Source organism: Talpa europaea (genome assembly GCF_964194135.1).
Source record: "Talpa europaea genome assembly, chromosome: 10".
Classification (NCBI taxonomy): domain Eukaryota; kingdom Metazoa; phylum Chordata; class Mammalia; order Eulipotyphla; family Talpidae; genus Talpa; species Talpa europaea.
Genome location: NC_140077.1, coordinates 105428647 through 105450470, shown reverse-complemented (window position 1 = coordinate 105450470; position 21824 = coordinate 105428647). Strand labels below are relative to the sequence as shown.

Below are 21824 nucleotides of genomic sequence, written 5' to 3'. Positions count from 1 at the left end.
TCTACCACATTTCTGTTTTGCAGTAATTACCAGACTCTTTGGTCCCAAGGAAGTGTGGCATGTAGACACAGCTCCTACTTTATCTTGTTTTATCCCAGACTTAGATAAGTCTCTGGAGTTCAGAACTAGGGCTGGCATCAACCCACTTGTGCAAGTGCACATATATGATTAGGCTGTTATCTTTTTTTTTTAAAGATTTATTTATTTATGCATACAAGAACTGGGGTACAGATCAGCAGTGTGGGGGGTGAGAGGATTCACCAGAGACAGAGTGGGGAACACAGAACAGGCAGATCGACTGAAGTACACTGCTGAGGGGAGCAGCGGACTAGTCAGGAGAGGTCTGCTGCGCCATGTGGGTTGCTCCCTGGCCAGCCAGGGATTGAACTCGTGCTGCAGAGGCTGCGGACAGCTTCATAGGTTGTGTTTTAACCCCCTGCACCACCAGTGAGGCCCCCTAGGCTGTTATCTTAATGTAAGAAGACAGGACTCAGTAACTAAGTCTCCCTTAGGAATGGTGTGCAAGGACATCCCAAGTTGAAAGACATAGGCCTGTTAGGTAATGAGCAAGCATTGCATGGAGACTCTTGCTGTAGTTTTTTTGTACATTAAGTGGAATTTGGCTGAAGATTGCTAAATCCTCTCCTTTTTCTGTGTGATGGAAAACCGTTGCTTAGTTACTTTTTTTTTTTTTTCTCCACGAGGCCACTTTAAATTAGTATTCTAAGGTATTTGGAATTATGGATGAACTCATGTGACTCTTAAAGTAACTAGGCTCTCGCCAAGGGAGCACAAATGATCATCTATTGTTGCACACATGTACTTAAGACATAGAATTTTTTTTTTTTTAAGGTGGAGTTGAAGCTAGTCTCCTGACGGAGAAATACTTGTGCTTACCATGAAGAGTTATTTGTTACCTTGAGTTGTGATTATGTGATTTATGTAGAATTTTTCCTTCTGAAAGCATTATGCTTCTTTAGCATTTGTGTATGTTTGAATTGCAGGCCAATTATCACTGGCTGATGGTCACCATAGTTCATGGAAGGACAGGGTCCCTAAGGATAGTGTCTTAGTGAGAGACACATACTGTTGGTTCATTGATTTGTCCCCTATTATCCTCATGTTTTTAGGTCATGTGACTTGGAAGTTAGGTTAAAATTTAGCTGTATTGATAACATACTAATTTGTATACGGCTTTCGTACTATTGATTTTTAATGTATTTGTTTCTTTTTAGAATTCTGATAATTTACATGTGGATCTATATGTGCTCTGGGCTCAGGATTCTCTCTCTCTCTCACACACACACACCTGTATTTATTAAAGTTTGTAGGTCACCAAATGCTGAGGTCAGCCAAACATTCACAGTGTTGTTTCTGATTTCAACTGGTTTACTTAGTGTGGGCTTTATCAGGATGGATTAGATCAGTAAATGATATTTTTTGCCTAACAAAGTGAACTTGTTTAGTAGAGGAAATATTTGCAAAGTATATTTTTCTTGCTTTTAGTCTTTTCCCTACTTGGACCTCTCTAATCTTCCTTTGTTGTGAGTGAGTGAGTGAGTGTGTGTGTGTGTGTGTGTTTTCCTGAACTGCACTCCTGAGACAGAGAGTGTATAACTGAGAAGAAGCAGGGGGTAGAAAACTGAGGCAAGGTTGAGAGACTAAGACAGAGGTGTTCTCAGGCCTGGGGAAGCCACTGTGAGCACTGTGGGTCAGGGATCCATAGGACAGGAAGGTCAGAGCTGGTAGAAGGTGAGAATGGGCAGGGAGCAGAAGCAGGAATGTGGGAGTATTGGAGTTTGGAGAAATGTGAGAAAAGGGCCCAACAGGGAGACAAGGAAAAGTCCAGGTCATACCAGGAACCAGTTTGTGGAAACCGAAAGAACTATGACACCGTCTGGGCAGCAAACTTAGGACATCAGAATGGAAATTCTTTGGCATTTCAACGCATGCTGTGCTCTGGCCAAGAAGCTTCATAGGCTTTCCCTGTCAGGAGGGACCAGGGTGTGGGCTCCCAGTGTCCACTTGCAAAAAAGCAGGTCATGGGTGTGTCTGCCAGAAGGGAAAGGGAGGTGACCTGGGAGTGTCCTGACACCTGAAGAGCGAGGTTAAGGCATGTGGCAACACAGGCGTAGTCAGCACTTTTCCGAGCAGCGCGTTGTGTGACTCACAGGCCTTGGCTGCAGCACACCCATCTACCTGCCCACAGTGAGGAAAGCGCGCTAATTCTGCTCCATCTCAGAGGATCAACAGCCTGTGTCTCTGTGGGGTCAGAGCTCTGTTGTCATGTTGCTCTGTCCCTTAGCCCAGAGGCATGTAAAGGAACTACTGAAAGGCGGTGGAGATGCTTAAATGGAAAAGCTGCTAAATAGTTTGTATTCTGTATAAACATGGCAACTCTTTTTCTGATTTTTTTCATAGTGAAAAGAAAGTATTTTGTTTGTAAAGGGATGTATTGGCGCAAATAATATAAATGACGGTTAGTTCATGAGAAAAATGTAACTGTGGTCATAGAGTTTTGCTGTATATTGCCTATGCACTGTTCAAACAGGCATACAGAAAATTCTAAGAGTTTATTTGAGCAAAAAATTCTATTCAAATCAGGCAGTGCCAAACTGGACGTGGTTAGGGATTTTTCACCTACAGGAGCTTGGAGAGATTTTACAAAGACTGAAGTAAAGCAAGAAAATGATTGATTGGCTTTTGCTGGTTTGTGATTGGTCGTCCTAGCTTTCGATTTTGTAACCTTGAGGATTTATAGATTGTGATTTGGGTTTACTTATGCATTAGAGCCACCTGAGTCTAATGACCTGCTTGTTTAATTAAGTAAACAATAAATCTAGATATGTAATATTTTATGCATGTATGTACTATAAATATATATGCAAATATGTAAGTTTATATGGCTTAGAAATTTCTGAGAATGAGATTTCCAATTATTGTTTTTAACTTGGAGCTTTGGTTTCTTATTTAGACATGAGTATAAAATTACTTTGTCTACTTTTAATTTGTATTATGAAATTAGATCAATTACGGCAAAGAACTAACCTTAAAAATCTCATATTTCATTAGACTCACTTCTAATCGTGCATCTCTTTGTCAATATGTTTGCTATTTAACTTAAATTATTTCATGTGTACACTTACATTAGTGATATAATCTACTTGGCATTTATTCTTAGTAACATTATATGGTGATGTACCATATTTTGATTGTAATTCTCTAATTTGTGACTTTCTGGGTCAATGATATGATATTTTTATTTTTAATTATTGAAAATACTGTGGTGTGAAAATTTTTTAACAAATTGTTTTGGGTTGTTTCTTTGGAGCATTTTCCCTAAAGTGAGATTAACAAGTCAAAGGGCAGGAACCTCTTTATAGCTTCTGTTACATATTGCCAGTTGTTTTCTAGAAAGATTGAACTAATTTGCTTTACGACTATCAATGTATAAGGCACAGTCCCAGTTTTAGAGTCTGAGCACACATGAGAAGTATAATTACATTTCTACCCCGAAGCCTAGCTATAAAGATAGCTCTCATAAGTAAACTCAATATGTGGACTTTGAAATTATGGAACTGATAAAGTCTGTAGCTAATTTGTTCTTTAGAATGTAGAGCTGAAAGTTAGGACTTTGGGACGGAAAACATGCTGTGTTGAGGTGGAGCCCCCTTTTGGAGAAGTGTGGTGCTGTGCTGCCGTTCTGTGAGGTGTCAAGGCCAGAGCAAAGGGGAAGGGTCCCCACATTTTCATCCATTTCTGTCCGAATGGTCTGCAGCTAGGCGAGGAATTTTTGGAGGGTTTCTTGGAGGTTGGGGGGAGGGTAAGGTGCACTCTGGATTCCAGCATGCAGGGAAGGAAAGGGTTCACTGGGGCCACCCGTTACTGAACCTTTCACCTCGTGAGCAGCTGCTAACTGAAGGCCTTCCTCATTGAAAATACCATCTCAAGGGTGTTGGGGTGATTCCCCTCCCCCCCGCCCATGACAGCATTATGAATTTTGTAATGGAAGTTGATTGAAATTATAGATTCTGTAGAAATCTGTTCATTGTATAAGAATTTACTTGCCTAATCTATAAAGGTTCTTTTGCCCTACTTCTGACAGGGGGAAAAACTTAGGCCTTTCTCTGAGAAATAAATTTCCCTCATTGCTCATGTATGCTGACATAGCATTATACCTTTGCCAGCTTCCCCAGTGACTTGCAAAATTGTATAATCTAAATCCAGAACATGTAACAGCATATTGTAAACTGGTCTAAGCGTGTACTTACTGCACAAGACAAACATATACCATATATCATGCAGCTCAGGAAGGCAACAAGGAACAAAGATGAACAAAGGCAACAAGGAACAAAGGAAGTCAGTTGAATGAATAGTATTATAGACATTCCGAGTCATACAGTTAAATGAAGGTTGAGATATAAAATGGTTTTAATTTCCAGGCTCCAAAGTGAAAGTAAGCGTTTATGGGCAGAGAGAGGTAGAAAGAGGTAGGAAGCATTCACATGCCAGCAAGGTAAGAGAGAGACATGTCAGAGCTCTCATATGACCTAATTAGGGATTGATGGACCATTGTTTTTACACTACTCTGTAAGTTTCAGGTGTACAGCTTCACACCTTGATAGATGTATGTAGCCTACCTTACCTATCACCAAAATACTTGTATTAATCGTCACTATCAAACTGACCCTCTCTTCCTATTCCTTCCATCTTCCTATGCCTTCCCTCTGGTAACCACTATTTTGTTGTAAGAATCAAGGGGTTGGTGTTTAAGTTGTATTGCGTTTGTTTGTAGGGATGTATTAATTTTTTCTGTCATTTTGTTCAGTAGTCTCATTACAATAGACCCATGAATGCATGTAGCATAATTTACACAACCATACTACTTTCTTTGACATTTAAGTTGTGAAAACTCATATGAGTACTATAAGGAATGTTTTCAAACATCTTCTTTCTGTAGTTTAACCCTTCATTTTATTCTCGTGAGAGATATATCTTCTTATGAGTCATGACCCCCGCATTTTCTGCAAAGATGTGGTACAATCAGCAGTGGTGTGTTTTTGTAATATGATTAACATCCAATGGATGACAGATGTTTAACTTGGTTACAGGTTGTGAAAATCTTAGAGAAGCATGACCCCTTGAAGAACACCCAGGCGAAATATGGAGCCATCCCTCCAGATGAGGCCAGTGCGGTGCAGAATTACGTAGAACACATGCTCTTCTTGCTGATTGAAGAGCAAGCCAAAGATGCTGCGATGGGACCTATTCTGGAATTTGTGGTCTGTGAGAACATCATGGAGAAACTCTTCCTTTGGAGCCTAAGGCGGGAATTTACTGATGAGACTAAAATCGAGCAGCTAAAGATGTATGAAATGTTGGTCACCCAGTCCCACCAGCCTCTGCTGCACCACAAGCCCATCCTGAAGCCCCTGATGATGTTGCTGAGCTCTTGTTCCGGAACAACCACCCCCACTGTGGAGGGGAAGCTGGTTGTCCTGCTCAATCAGCTCTGTTCCATCCTTGCCAAAGATCCATCCATTTTGGAACTCTTCTTTCACACTAGTGAGGACCAAGGGGCTGCCAACTTCCTCATCTTCTCCCTTCTCATTCCCTTCATTCACCGAGAGGGGACTGTTGGCCAGCAAGCCCGGGATGCTTTGCTCTTCATCATGTCTCTCTCTGCTGAGAACAGCGTGGTGGCCCATCACATCGTGGAGAACACCTACTTTTGTCCAGTAAGTCGCTCCCATTGGCATGTTTTCATCTGCTTCTTCTTTCTGCTCCTAAACTTAGGCTAAACACTTGTTTATGCCTTTCTTTTCAGCAAACTGTAGTTGGTACCTTTTATGGAAAGATGTTTAGTGCAAACCTTTTGGAAGGGAGCAGAGAAATCTCAGTCGAGGTGCTATTTGGCTGAACAGTGTCAACTCAGAATCAGCCAGCATGGGAAACTGTATGTGCTGCTAATTCTTGCTACATTTCTGTTGGTTTAGGGACTTTTTTAGTTTTTTCTAAAAGCATATCCTGAGTGATTGGTAAAACCTGCACTTTCATGTTCTTTAGCTCTTCAGGTGGGTTTTGTGCCAGTGAATCTTGGCATGTGGGAAGACCCCTCACAGCTGGCTTCACAAATTAATTTGTTTCTCAGCAAGATAATGACCATAATTGTAGATCAAAAGCAGTGATTTTATTTAGAAAATACATATTTACAATTTGAGGAAGCAAGAAATCTTCTACTCTGTCAATTTCTTAATTATTGGTATCATGAGACATACAGTGGAAGGTCCTTTGCAGATGAGCAGCCCAGACCCAGATGCAGCTCCAGGGAAGAATAGGGAGTGTGCAGGGTCTCCAAAAATGCCTTAGGGCTCTGATTATTTCTTGGTGGTAGTAGCGTCTTTGGAAAGGGTATTTAAATGACAATTTTTATAGGTTTATATCTTCTGGCTTATTAGGCAGCTTGGGCAACAGCTATTTGTATTTGCCCAATTCAGTGAACATTTCCAGTTTGTTTCCATTGCCTCTTCTCTTTAGTCACCTGTTTCTTTATAAACTTTATTGTCTTAAATATGCCTGATTCTGCTGGAAGAGTGTGTAGGTCTTCACTAGAGAGTTTTTTTGGGGAAAGGCCAGGCAAGTTGCCATTAGTAGGTTCAGATCCACTGTTAGTTAACACTACCTTGTTAGTTCTTGATCTTCACTAGAGAGTTTTTTTGGGGAAAGGCCAGGCAAGTTGCCATTAGTAGGTTCAGATCCACTGTTAGTTAACACTACCTTGTTAGTTCTTGATCTGGGGCAAGGGCATTTGGAGGGCATTTAGAAATGATGTGGGGTGTGTTTGGCTTGACAGGTGGCCAGGGAGGGAGGCCCACTGGTATTTAGTGTGCAAGGGTTATGTAAAAAGACAACTAAAAAGAGACACCATTTACAAAAGCAGCACAATCCTCAGACATGGTGAAGGAATCTAACAAATTGTGAAAGACCTTTACAGAGAAAATTATAAAACTTTATTGAAGGTCATAAAGGAAGATTTTAATAAATGACAAGCTCTGCAGTTTTTAGATATTATGTAAATGACATGTTTCCACAAATCAGTCCATAAAGTTAATGTAACTATATTTCACTATTTTTTGTTATATAAGTAGTAAAATACAGGAAACTTGAAAGAAAACTGAAATGAACACCATGAGCCAAGCAAATTTAAAATTGTTAATATTTTGCCACGATTTGGAATGTTTATCATCTATGCTTTTTGTTTTAGCTATACCATTTGACACTAAGCTATAGATACCAAATACTTTAGTATATTCTTCCTATGACTAAGGGCACTCTTCTACATAATCACAATACCATTATTACCTAGAAAAATTATATAGTAACTACACTCTATAATCTTATATCCACTTCTCCAGTTGTTTCCAAAATGACTTTTATAGATTTTTTTCCCAGCCAGAGTCCAGTAAGGTACACCTCTTTAGTCTCTATTAATGAACTGTAACAACCTGCAGCTTTTCCCCATGAGATTGACTTTTTAGGAGATGAGCATTGTTTTGTTGAACACCCCACATTCTGGGAGTGTTCCTTGTGTCTTTGACTTGCCCCTATCCCTTGCACATAAAAGTGTGTGAAAGGGCCTCCCCGGTGGCGCAGTGGTTGAGCGCTGGGCTGCGAAGCTGCCCGAAGCCTCTTCAGTGCCGGTTCGATCCCCGGCTGCTCCCCGGCCACCGGAGGAGGGTCCCACATGGTGCGCAGACCTCTCCTGCCGCCCGCTGCTCCCCTCAGCAGTGTACTTCGGTCCTTCTGCCTGCTCTGCTCCCTGCTCTGGCTCTGGTGAATTCTCTCACCCTCCCGCGCTTCTGACTGTACCTAGTGCTTGTATAAATAATAAATAAATAAATCTAAAAAAAAAAATGTCAAAACCTTAAATAAAATAAAATGCAACCTTCAAAAAAAAAAGTGTGTGAAAGACCAGAAAGAGCTGAGATAATTGTTAATAATAGGAATAGTAATGTATTTTTTGAGTGCTTACTACATGCCAGGCACTGTTCTTAGTGCTTTCCATGTTTTAATTCATCTAGTTCTCACCACTGTCAGTGTCAGTATCATTCCCATTTTAGAGATGAAGAAATGGAGGCATATTGACAGCAAGTAAATGTGTACAAGACCATGTGACTAGTAAGAGAGTCAGGATTTGAACCTGGACAGTCTCATGCAGGGACTCATGTGCTTAACTACTCACTGACCAGCACTAATAATATATCCGGACTTCCTTTTAAGCACCAGCCATAAAGAAGAGACTGGAATTAAGAACAAAAACACAGATTGAGAGAAGATATTTGCAACACACAAAACCATAAATGATTGGGACTCCAAATACAAAAACATGTAGTGCTACAAATTATTAAGAAAACAGTGAAGAAACAAAATAGCAAGGATATGAATGGGACAGTTCCCAGCAGACCTCCAAGGCCAATAAACATAAAATATCTTGCTAGCATCAGGGAAATGCAAATGGAACTCACGGTGAGATACTATGTTATACTCATCAGCATGACCACCATTTAGATATTTGATAACATCAATATTGTCACACGTGTGGAGAAACAGGAACTCTTGAGAGTATAAATTGGTATTGTAATTCAGAAAAACAGTCTAGAAACATTTAAACATTGAGTATTTGCATACTATGAGAGCCTGCAACTTCACTTCTAGATATCTGCCTTTAGGAGTCTGGCACGTGTTTACAAGAATACACAGCACAAAGGTGTTCAATAGAACAGTGAGTTGAGGAAGAGAAAAATTTTTAAGGAAAGAAAAATAAAAGTTTTATTTGCACATGGATGGAATACTACTCAGCATTCAAAATGGAATAAATTCCATGTGTTAGCAAGTAATTACATCCACCTGTGTGAGCACCAATAAATCTAAATGTCTGTATAAAAAAGTAACACAAGGTTACATACACTATGTAAGTATTTGCATAAAATTTGAAATTTACATAAAGTTTTTAAACACAGAATCTTTGTGCATGCTGTTTTTGGGATACACGTGTACGCAGTAAAAGGATAAAAACAAGCACAGAAACAACATGAAGTAAGGTCCTGGAATTGGAATAGGGTTTAGCTCTGTTTGTAAAGTTTCAGTTTTTGAAAAACTGAAGAGCAGTCTGACGAGATTAAGACCAAATATTAAAATCTTTTAAACTGGGGGGAATGGCTTTCTATACCATTTTATATGTTTGTAACATTTCCTACTTAAAGCTAAGTATATTAGGACAAGACGAGCATATTTTTATTGTTTAGATTTCCAATTATTATGTTATAAGCAGATTTCACTGAGTAATTGTTCCTTTTACTAAACATGCTTTAAAACACTACAGAGTTCATTAAAATGAGAGGAAAAGCAACGTCTCCAGCTGACCTTATTTGCTAGAATGGAACACAGACCTTCCTTGTGTTAAGTTGCCCCTCAGGATAGATCTCATAATCTCATTTGTACCCAGTTTTCTATAATTACATCTGACAACATAATTAAAAAAAAAAGGCCTTTTTTACGTTGAAGATAAAAGCATACTCTATTAACCATCCGGCTAAGGACCACGATTGACAAAAAGCTTTCTCTAATTAGTGTGATTGTCAGAGTATGTTAGCATCAGGCTTTTGGAAGAGTAATGGCTGCTTCAGCAACTGGACCACTTTGGGGAACTTTTGTTGTAGTTAAGGAAGAGCTTGCTGGTTCCACTGCCTGTTATCTCAAGATGTTTCTTCCCAAGAAAAGGAGGAGAATGAGGCCTCCCTGGGGAACAGTTCAGTGCCAAAAAATGGTTGTGGTTATATGGCCCGTTGTTCTTTTGATGCTTTTTTTTAACCCAATGCTGATGATCAACTCCTTGTTGCATGTCACCTATTAGCAAAGTAGAACACAGCTTATACATAAATCCAAAAATGCAAATCGAATTACAGCAACCTTTAGGTACACAGCCGCAAGTAGAGAGTTATTTATCCCATGTCCAAAATTTATGAGGCTTTTTATTTTGGCAGGTTGTAGCAAATGGTCCCCACCAGGTGTTTTGCTGCTAGCTTCAGACTAAAGCCATCTGCTAAAATTCCTTTTGTTTTTGCTCAAATTAACTGGTACCATTAGATGTTTAAAGCTAAAGATGGACCTTCCCTGATTTGTTCAGTACTCTGCTCCTGTCATTACAACATATGAATGGCAGAGTCTGGTTCAAAATCACGTGTATCTGTTACTCAAGTCATAGTGTCAGCACTGACCATGCCATGCTGCTGTCAGGCAAGGCGTTTGCTTATTAAGTTGTCTGTTGTCCTTACAGCTTCATATGGTGATTAAGTTTCTTTTAAGAATACTTTTTTTTTAAATTTTGATATAATTGACATACAGCACTCTTTTAGTTTCAGGTAGGAAACATAATATCTATATACACTTAAGGACATTCTTATGGGAAGATAAATCAAAAATATTGGGTTAATACTTGGGAAAAATATAGTGTTTTATGATTTTTTTGGTGTCATAATCAGTGAAAACTAAAATCATGGACCTGAATTTCATTTTTTTTAAAGATTTATTTATTTATGCATACAAGAGCTGGGGTACACAGGCTTGTGGGGAGTGAGAGGATTCACCAGAGACAGTGGGAAACAGAACAGGCAGATTGACCAAAGTACACTGCTGAGGGGAGCAGCGGGCGAGTCAGCAGAGGTCTGCTGCACGATGTGGGTTGCTCCCTGGCTGGCCAGGAATCGAACTTGTGCTGCAGAGGCAGCAGATTGCTTCATAGTGCGGTGCTTAACCCCTTGCGCCACCAGGGAGGCCTTCATTTCATTTTGAATCAGCGGTTTTATGTCTATCTGGTTTCTAAATTTTTAAATTAAAGAAATTTTGAAGCTAATATATCGTGCCATTCAAATCTTGAACCTGGAAAAGTTTTCTACTAACCTGTTGTTGCCTCTGCTTTTCACCCGTCCTGTTCTAACATCACCCTCTGGCCCCCTTAGTGTTACAGTCGCCTTCCCTACTTTTGTAGTTGACCCTGGTACGATGAGGGAGACCATGCGCGCAGTTGAAAATCCCTTTATAGTTGGCTGGACCTGTGGGCTCCACACCCACGGATTCAGCCACCTACAACTGTGGTTAGTTCAATCGGTAAATACAGGGACTGCAGGTAGGAATAAACCTGAATGTGAGTATCTCCCACAGCTCACCCTGTGTTGCTCGAGGGTCAGCTGTGGCAGTTTCTTTGCTGTCTCCTCCAATCCCCCTGGCCTGACTTGTTGCTGTGCTTGCTTCTGTACCAGCCTTACATAGTGCCTGGCTAGTCTGTCCTAGACATAGATGTGGCCTCGGTGAATGAATCTGAGCTCTGAGGGGAAGCCATGGAAGGGGGCATCTAAATATTAAGCAATAAAGCATTGGAATCTTGTTCTTAAGATGGTGTCATGTTCCTTGTTCCCCCCCATCGCTCTCCTGTTCTGAATTCTGGAGACATCCCCCAGCGCTACTGTCTAGTGGCCGCACAGGCTTGGGCTCCGCCCGGCTGTGGGCTGCGGGCTGCGGGGCCCTGTAAGGCAGGCCCTGTTCCCGTCTCAGCCACCCCTTTCTCACAATGCTCTTAAAAAACTGAATATTAGGTATGTGTTATTTTTAATTACTGTCACTGATGTATGTAATTTGAAAATTAATGTTGCTGTAATTATATTGATATACTGAATACTTATTCCCAGCTTTTTAGTCAGACAAATTAAGCCTGTCTTTATGAATTCATCTTCAAAGCCTCCGAGTGGTTAAGGAATTGAGAGTGTGCAGAATTAAAGCTTTTGTTCTGTGGTTAATTTAGCATGAGTTAGCAAATATAATTGATTTTAAAAATGTGGCATCAAGATTAGATTTCCCTTCAAGGAGAACTTTTGGTCTCTGTTCTCTCTTGCCAGAGGTTTCTAATTTATAACAGGCAACTCGCTCGGGTCATATTCAAAGCTGGAATTAAAATGATTTGTTTGGGGTATGCTGACAAGTTGTTAAAGGCTTTCAATAGGGGACATTCTCCTTTGGGACCACAAATACCCTGATTTTGAAAAAGAGGTGAATGCACAGTCTTGTCTACTCTTGTATTTCCTGGGCTTACCGTAGTACCTAGGTGCCCAGTAATTGTGTGTGTGTGTGTGTGTGTGTGTGTGTGTGTGTCTGTGTGTTTTAACTGAATGAGTGGGTGAATAAAGACCACTAGGAACCAGAACAGAGAAATGTAGTCTTTTGATTTCTCCAGCACTGAAACAGCTCCTCCGTTTGTCTCCCTGCCATCACACCCCACGGCGGATTCCTACCGTATTAACAACCCCACTCCCGCTTGGCTCCCTCGGCTTTCTCTGTACTCAGAGCTCACGGTTCACCCTCCAGCCTGGGCTCTGTCGTGGTGTTGGGTGTGCTGCTCGTGGGCGTAGCTGCTAGCACCCGAAACTCAGCATACCTGACTCGACAAGTCATCCACACCCCCAGTGAGGGCTGGAGTGAGTCGGTCACACCAGGCAGATGGAGAAGATTGGCCCTAGAGTTCTCTGTGTGAGAAAGTTGATTGCCACTGAGGGAAACAGCAGGTGCTGTGGGAACAGGTCAAGGGGAAGGATGTGAGCCTGGAGATTATTTTTTTTGTTCAGTGTCGTTCCTGCCTTGGTTTCCGATGTTTGGCTCTATGGGTTAATTTGTCATATCTCATCTCTAGATCTCTGTTCTGTATGGCTTGAGGTGCCAACTTCATATGAATGGGTCCACGTGTCTTTCTCTTGCCCAGATCCTCCCCTAAGCATCAGACCCCTCACACAGATCCATCTCCTGGCTCTCTGCTTGGAGGCACCCCAGCTCTCTATCCTGGCCTCCACTGCCTGGCAGGACCTGCCTCCTGCTGGAACCTGCCTAGGCTCTCTCCACCTCTGACTCGGCACTCTGGGTCACTGTGTTTCTCATAGTTCCAAGAAGATGCCATCTTTTCTCAGTCCTCCTAGCTTTCATACATGCTGTTTCCTCTGCTTGGAACGCGCCTCCTTTCAGGATTCTTCCTGGCCACCTGCTCTTTATTCTTTGGCACCTTTGACATTAGTTCTTTTGAGAACATCCCTTCTCCCGGTCTGCCAAGCATGCGTTAAAGTCCTTTTGTACATTCATTACAGCCTGTGTTTCCCATGATGGATTCTGAGCATTTATAACACTGTTATAATTGCCTCTTTGTCTCTTATTCGATGGTGAAATCAGTAAAACTTTGCCATTTGTTTTCTGGACCTAACTCAGAATCGAATGTTTTCTTGAATGTTTACCTCATGTCTGAGTAACCTCAACAGCTCAGGATTCACGCCAGAGCGACGCCTTTACAGATAACTTCCCTGTTTCTACTGTGTTCCACGCCTCCTACACCTGCCACCTCCCAGCTCAGGGGTGCCCCCGGCCAGCCCCACTTCCCAGTTGGGTGTGCTGTGAAATCCGCTTTCCTTTGTCTTATATCTATCTGCAAGTTAAAAATCAACAGGCACTCAGCAAAATGTGTTCTTCAACATTTCTGCCTCTATTAAAATATCGCCCCTTTCTTAATGACCTAAGCTGGGTAGCTGGACGGTTTGAGTTCTTTACCTTCAGAACCTAGGAGCTGTCAGTTTCATTGCAGGAACATTGGTCTGAGGGAGCAAGTCCAACCCAGGAGCTTCGGCGTCATGCTGGAGTCATAGGTGCCACCCTGGGGGTTATACCCCAATTTATTCCCACCTCTTCCTACTACTGATACTTTGGGGTAGAGCTGTTTGAATTGTTATCACCTCCGCTTGACCCATGACCCCCAGTTCTTTCTCCTTGCTGTCATTTGTGAAGAGCAGTTGAGAGAATATCCAAGAAAGTGCTTTCTAAATGGTAAACTTGAACTTGTCAGTCATGACCTTCAACTTTTCTCATAAAGCTCCTTGTGGTTCCTGCCTGTGAGACCCTCTGTCCTGGCGCCCTCCGTCCAGGACTTCCTGAGAAGGACGGTGGGTTTGTGCCTTCTCAGCGCTGGTACTCGACATAGTATGGGAGCTTCCTCCTCTCCTGAACGTTCTGGGGATAGAAATCATGTTTCTTTCATCTTTGCACGTGTCTCCCTTGCTCCCTACACCCCCAGCCCAGCGGAGGCCTGACACGGAGCCCCAAGCAAGCCCTGTCAAATATACACGTGTCAACCAAATACCTCTGGAGCCCTCTTGCCCTCTGCTTGAGTTGCCCTCCCATCTGCCTCCAGCTGCGTTGTGCAGTGCCTTTAACCCCTGACTGCCCAAAGCGCAGGCCTCGGAACAGCGGCACCGGCCTTCACCAGGTGAAGAACTTCACAAGATAGTTCATGACGTTTTTATTTCTCGTTGCAGGTACTCGCCACTGGGCTCAGCGGTCTCTACTCTTCCCTGCCTACAAAGCTGGAAGAGAAAGGTGAGGAATGGCACTGCCTTCTGAAAGACGACTGGCTGCTCCTCCCTGCCCTCGTCCAGTTCATGAACTCCCTGGAGTTTTGCAATGCGGTGATCCAGGTACCCGAGCACGATAAAGGAGCCCTTTGTAATGGTCCCCGCTGAGTGCAACCATGGGGCAGGGTTTCGTCCAAACAGTCCTTCTTTTAGTTTTGATCAGCATTTATGGAACGTTGATGCTTTAAATATACTGAATGTCCTTGCATGAATAAAATGGTTAGTTTATAGGTTTCTGGAAGTTTCGATTGAGAAAAAAATTAGTAGATTTTATCTTCCTTATAAAAAGTGTTAATTTTGTTTTGATTATCCACTTAACCATCAAAAATAAGTTCAATGCCTGACTCATTAAATAGATATTTTTAGGCTTCTAAGTACTTCAGATTATACCACTTTTACTTCAAGGTCTTCTTGGAAGTCTACAAAGGAAAACACTTTATTTTGCTTAATGGTGCATACAACATAAAGAATATTGTTATCCCAATTGAATTTGGAGGAAGTTAAGCATCTTCTTAGCAACACAAATTAAATTTGCTTTGAAATTGGCCTGCTTCAGGAAAAAACAGGCACTGAACTCTAGTATATTTGCTTCTTGATTAGATTTTTACCTTCAGATTTCTCGTTACCGTTTTCAATAAAAATCAGATTTTATATATATTTAAGGGTGTAGTGGGTTTTCATCAAAAATGTTTTATTTCTTATAGCATAAAATTGCCTTAATATTGGATTTATTAAGAAATCAAATTTTCTTTATGGTGATTGTAAGGTGAAAAATGTTAGTTATAATTTGTTTATCTACCAAATAAAGAAACAGCTTCTGGAAGAAAATGCAAGTAAATTACTTTAGTTCTCATCTCATTTTTATTGCTAAATCAGAGGAAGTTTTATTTATATATAAGATGAATGAATTACATCTTAAGTTATTTTTTTTCCTTTAATATTATGGCCTATCAACATTTTCTTGCAGAAGTGTGTGGAAATAAAAAAGATGAAACTATTAGTTCCTCCCCAAATGTACACACAGAGAGAGATTATCAGTAATTTAAAGATCTTGCCTCACTTCCCTAGAAATTGCTTTTTACTTTATTGTCTGATTTTATTTATTTATTTTTTTTAAAGAAAGAGAAGTAGCGCCAACTGCATGTTAAGGACAGAGAAATGATATATTTCATACTCTCTTGAAATTGAGGCCATATACTTTTAAGATTTTTTGTTTGGAGATAGCACTAGAAAAATTACTTACAAAAGATATTAGTAAAGGGTTATCCACAGTATAAATATATTTTAAAAATAAAGTGTGAGAAGTGTTCTGCCTCTAATAATGTCTTCTGTTTTTTTTTTTTATGGTATCTGTTTTTTTAACAAAAAATTTTGTAAATGCCTTCCTCCCCAATAAAAGTGATTATTATAGAACATGAATCTTCAAAATGAGAAAATTCTTTCTGCTAGCAAAATGAGTAGTCTATTTTGACAGTTATATTCTTTTGTAAAAAGTCAGCTGCAAGATGAGAATGTGACATAGACAAAGTTATGGGGCAAAAATTATACTTTCCAATTTGTTAATTTTCACTTAGGAGTCCTTGCACATATCCAATCTGTTTATTGTTTGTTTGTTTTTTTTTTCCAAATAGAGGCTTAAAATTACCCACTTTTTCTTTATTTGAAAGCCCAAGCTGTTTATATTGGAGTAAGACACCTGAAAAAATTACATAGCAGTGAAGTCTGAATTGTCTTTTATCCCTGGAATAAATGGCCAAATACACAGAAATGTTTGATTTTAAGAAGAGCCAAAGAGTGAAATCATCGTACTTTTTTTTTTTTACTCTCTTAGGTGGCTCACCCCTTGATTCGCAATCAGCTTGTCAATTACATCTACAATGGATTCTTGGTACCAGTCCTGGCTCCTGCTCTCCATAAGGTCAGTGATGGGCTAGTGTGATCTTCATCTGTAGTACAATTGAGGAGGGTAAACATGTGGTCCATTCAGCTGTGACCTTAGCTTTATTTTTCTTCTCATTCCATCCATATTCTCTTAACAACCTCAAACACAGGTCTTAACTCTAACACTTGAAGTCTGATGGAACCCATTTGTTGCCACGGAATATTTCATTGTGAATGTCCAGTCAGGTGGTCTAAACGAGGGCTGGCTGACAGGCTGATTCTTGTGCATGCTAGTGGCTACTGGGAACTGTCTGTGAAGCTGTCCACTGAGCCATGTCTGCCAGGAGATGGTGAGGTTGACCATGAAAATGAAGACAGTGGTAGCCAAATGCCATGGATTTGCCATCTTTGTAATAGAACATAATTTTTTATTATAACAATTTAAGTTTTATGACAACAGAGGTTAAAGGGAAGTCAAGTTAAGGTCCCATCAGAGACTTGCTCTCTCATTAGTACCTCACTGAATTCCTTGTGATGCTGTTGTTTCATGTAATAGATCAACTGATAACACCTTATTGTGAGCTGTCAGGAGACACCCAGGGACCTTGAATTCTAATTTTAAGGAGTTTGTTTTTTTCTTCACTAAGTTAAGAGGCACAGGGTTGCTTTCAGAGAATCTTTGTCAAGTTATTGGAATTGCCAGCCCTGGTGGGAAGAGAAACAAAGAAGAGCTTTTCATGTGTTGTTCTGATGAACACCCGCTTCCTACATCCAGAAGTTGCATCTCCATGGGCAACTGTGAAGCCCCAAAGAAGATGCTGATGGCGTCTCTAGTTTAGAGCAGCTGGTCTTGGGGAAGATGTTTATCTCTTATCATCCAGTGCCTTTTGAGCATAGTGGCAATATTTCCAAGGTGAACAAGATACTTGGCTGGCTAGGATTTTTGTGTTACTTCTCGTTTCCAGAAGTAATCTTGGATATGGTTCAAATATTAAAACATTAAGGTTTCCAGGTTACTTTGGTGGTTATGGGCTCAAAGGCACCAAGTCTTTGAAATTAAATCTGTCCTGAAAAATGTGGAGCATATTTTTGGAAAATACAGACAGGTTGCCCTTCTTTAGTATCTTAACTGTTGAGGAGATGGGGCAGGTGTTTATATTGAAGGTCTCCAGGCCTCTGGACAGAGGGGTTTTCCTCATGTAGGATACAGACCCCAAGGTCGTGGTTATCCATACAGGCTCTTGTCTGCGTCCACTTCCCTCCTCATGCTTGCCCTCATTGATGGGTTGATATAAAATAATTTCCCAAGTCATTATTATAATAATGATAACTGTAATTATTGTTTGTTCAGAATATTTTATGTTATATGCCAATTGTTTCAAATATCAGTGATAACGCTTTAGCCATAACTGAGGGTGCGAGCCACCTCGGAGAGCTCTCGGCAAGGGTCTCTATACTCCTCCTTTCTAGCATTCACCACCGTGGAACTGAATCATGAAATGTGTGTCACTTGTTTATGTCTGTCTCCGTGATGCTATGCTTCATGGGAATAAGGCTCATTCCTGTTTAATTCACTCTGGTATCCCCAGTGCCTTGCCCAGTACCATAGATGTAGGAGGTTGAACAAACAGACATGGAAGGAAGGGTGTTTGTTACAGTACCAAGCAGGATTCTGGCACTTAGCACAGCCCCAGACAGTAGTTCATAGACTATGCAGTAGCATCTTACATATATTAACTAATGTTCTGAGTTATATCCAAATTAAAACACTATATTTAAAAAATCATGACATTATTAATACAACTTGTTCTGAAAAAAAAAAAAAAGATAGAGCCCCTCCTGAAAATGTAAAATGCAAAATGAACGTTACTATATAAGATTTGAATTTCTGGTCCTGAATTAAAATTCCTTAACTTTTATCCAGGGCAGAGAGTTTCTCCCAGGGCTATTTAGTGACTAGGGAAAATATTTCCCCCCCTAATTTACTTTTCTCCCTTCTCTCTATCTTCTTTTGTTTGTGTTTTTATCTTTTAGAATGAAGAGGTCTGGGAAGGAAGCAGAGACAGGGGGTGGGGAGAGTGAACAACTTCTCTTATGGCTCTTGGCTGATTAAAGAAGAGCTTTCGTGGGTGGCGGGATGGAGGAAAGAAGCTGAGAATTGGGTGTTTCTGGAGGGAACAGTCACATCCTACAGTTTGTATCCCTCCCCTCCTTTGATTTGGGGAGGGATCCCTGCAGTCTCTGGTCTACTTCAGGGGCTACTAGCTCTTTTTCACCTTCTGTGTCCTTGCTTTGACAGAGGAGCCTTAGTTAGTACCCCAAGGCCATTTCCTTTGTTACCATCTCAGCCCCCAGTTCTTGCATAACAATGCAGTCACTGGCCACCCAGTGTGCAAGAGTGACCTTGCTCTTCTCTGGCTCACAAATAATTTAAATAAATTCATACTTAAGCATTTTCCCACGTTACAACCAACACACGCAAACAATATTCCCACAGCATTTCTTAATCAGAGGTGAAGTCATAACCAAGAGCTATGGGTACTCCGTGGTGGCTGGGGACAGGTGAGGATTGTCTCCACTGTACCTCCGCACAGGTGTGTGTGATAATCCTACCCTGCGAGTCGAGTTGCTCTGCCCTGTGCTTTCTTCATGCAACGCCGTGGGCAGCCTCTTACTCTTCTGTGTTAGTACAAAGGCACAGCTGATTTCTTTTCAAGGACTGCATAGTTTTCTGTGGTGTGAATATACAGGTTCACAATCCCTTGTCTTTGTTTCAACAATTCAAAAAACCCTAAAAACACTTTTTTAAAAAAATAATTCATATGACAGTATGCTCTAACCTTTGCTGAACTCATCTGATGATGAACCCCTGCCTGAACTGTCTTGAGGCTATTTGTTTGAATCCTGCTTGTGTTAGTATTTGTCTATGTTTGGCTTTAGGATGCTGCCCCGGTCCTGCTTTGTTGCTATGGCAGATGTGTGACTGTTCATATTGCTTTCCTAAATACAAAAAGGTTTGAATTCCAGAATACTCTTGCTCTCTAGGATTTGGGAGAGGAGATTGGAAACCTATTTGGCACACTTAGGAAAGGATACATTTTGAATATAAATTAAAGTCATATTAAAAAATGGTGCCATGTTAAAAGAGGTGATTTAGAAGTTAGTTAGACCCTGCACAGGTGGCCTGAAAATCCACTGGGCCTGACTGCTCCCCCACAGAGTTGGCTCTCTGTGCTCTCCCCTCACATGGTGCCCGGCTTTTTTCATGCGATTCTTGAGTCTGAGCCTTCTTATTTCTAACCCCAACAGTGTCACGTCTGGTCATCATCTCCACATACCTCCACTCAGGTTAGTTTTGCTAAAGGTTCTCGTTGCTGCCTCTTCCTTCTTCAGGTCCGCTGACCTGTAACTGGTGGAGTGAGTTTTCTAGACAGATGTTTAAACACATAACCCCTTCTTGAAAACCTCGGCTGGGTCTTACTGCTTGGCCCAGGCCCCCTGCAGGCCGGCCTCAGTCTGGCTTAGGGTGTCCCTGCACTTGGTCCTTGTCCTTTGCTTGGAACGCCCCCTTCTGGGCTCTTCTCTTGTCAGGTCTTACTCTGTCTCTGTCTTCAAGGACCCGCTCCCTCCTGCGACCATCCCTGACTCAGGGAGTTGGTGTGAGGGTCCTGGATTTCTTTCTTCTAGAATGTGTACCTGTCAGTGTGTGGGTCAGCCAGTTAGCCCTGATTTCTGTTGCTTGACACATTCCTGTATATTTTGGGGACTCATTACATATCTGAAGATGATGATGCTACTGGAGCAAAGTCCCCAGGTAGAGCTCATGGTCTGGTAAAAGGGTTGCTAGGCACTATTTTTTGAATGCTGTGATCAGACTGAGGCACCCTAACCAGAGGTGATTCGGGCTGTGAGCTTTGCCATTAGCTTGTTGGGTGTGATGTTTAGCGTGCCAACTGACAGCTGGTGGTGGCACTGACACTGGCTCGGTGCTGCCCCAGCCCCGGCAGGCCAGACACAGGCCGGGCAGGGTGCCTGGACTGGGAAGGCAGGTGACCTGAACACACCTGGGCTCAGGTGTAGGAATTTTGTCAAGTGGGCTGGAAATCAGAAGCTTCTGTTTTGGGGGTTATTTGGGCCCCTTTATTTGGAGACTGTTTAAAAACAGGGCCAAGAAGTTTGGGAATGTTTGTTGGAGTTGGCGACCTTGAGGGGAGTGCACCAAAGGGAGGGATGGAAGGAAAAATAATAACATACCGTCCTTCTCTGCACACAGCTCTCAGGCATTAACAGCCATAACTGTGGCCTCAGAGAAGCCTGTCCTTTGGCTTCTGCAGAGAAGCCAGCTGTGTTTCATTCCGCACGTTATTCCATATGAATGTGCTTGGGAAAACAGAAGTAAAATATCCTCCAGAAAAACCAATTTTCCACCACCTCTTGTGTGGTAAAATCTCGCTTGAACCATACACCCCAGTAGAATAATTCTGGCCATTTCCTTGGAGCCGTGTGTGGGGTTCCTATAAGCCACTGTGGAGCCCATTTGTTTTACAATCTTGTCTTCTGAGCACGCACATACATATTCATGATCTGCAGCCTAGGTGCTCAATAATTCATGGCTTATTGACTTAGGCTGATGGATGGATGTTTTGGGGGCGGAGAGAAGAATGGCTGTTCTGAGCTGCTCAGAGCAGCCACGCTTTGACCCCGTTAGTGGGAGGTACTGAGACCCTCTGGGGCTCAGCTGGGCTTTCACCAGCCAGGGATGTTTCTGACTTTTATGCCTTGTGAAACTAGTGACTAAAGATTTTAAAAGCAGTTAATAGCATCTCAAATGATCACCATTAATAAATGTTAATGAGCTGTAATTGGGCTCTGTGTTTACGGGAGGAATAAATACACTGGCCCCTCATGTCCTGCTGGTTTTAGTCTCCAGTGGGGAGTGGACACAACAGGTCTCTTAACCATCCCTCAGCTCAGTGTCTCCTGTCCATCCTCCCTCATGAGGCTCAAGTCTGGGAGATGGTGGAGGGGCTTTGGGGAGGGGGGCAAAAGGGTAGCAGTGAGCCCCTGCCTTGCCCTACTGGTTGACTTCCCACTGCCTTTCTGGATGCTCAGTGTCACTCTGCTGTCATCTGCTTCACTTCCTGATGAAAAACACCTGCAAGTTTCATCTCTTGTTTCCTCTAGTGCTGCAAAATGTCATTGGTCAGGGGGTTCCTTGCAGTGGGAAACTGCAAGAAAGAAGGAGTCAAAAGCTTGATTGAGATGCCATCTTGGCCCTGGAATTTTAAAATTTTAATTTTCAAATTTGGTGTTCTTCGCTAAATTTTTCTCACTTCCCTTTAGTTATGGGGTTTCAAACTAAACTCCCACTCTGGAGTGAGCCATTACTAAAAACTGTAGTGGGATAATATTTTGGTTTCTCCATTTCGTAGTTCTGGTTATACATTT

The 21824-nt window shown here is 41.6% G+C and overlaps 1 protein-coding gene across 1 annotated transcript in view; it reads left to right on the top strand.

Moving 5' to 3' along the window:
- Positions 1–21824, top strand: part of FHIP1A (FHF complex subunit HOOK interacting protein 1A) — a gene marked incomplete at its 5' end in the record, with an annotated part of 74359 nt that overhangs the window by 5297 nt on the left and 47238 nt on the right. Inside the window, 3 exons of the mRNA XM_084245233.1 lie at positions 5112–5738; positions 14400–14558; positions 16327–16413. Coding sequence (XP_084101359.1) covers positions 5112–5738; positions 14400–14558; positions 16327–16413 — 873 coding nt within the window. The remainder of the gene's footprint in view (positions 1–5111; positions 5739–14399; positions 14559–16326; positions 16414–21824) is intronic.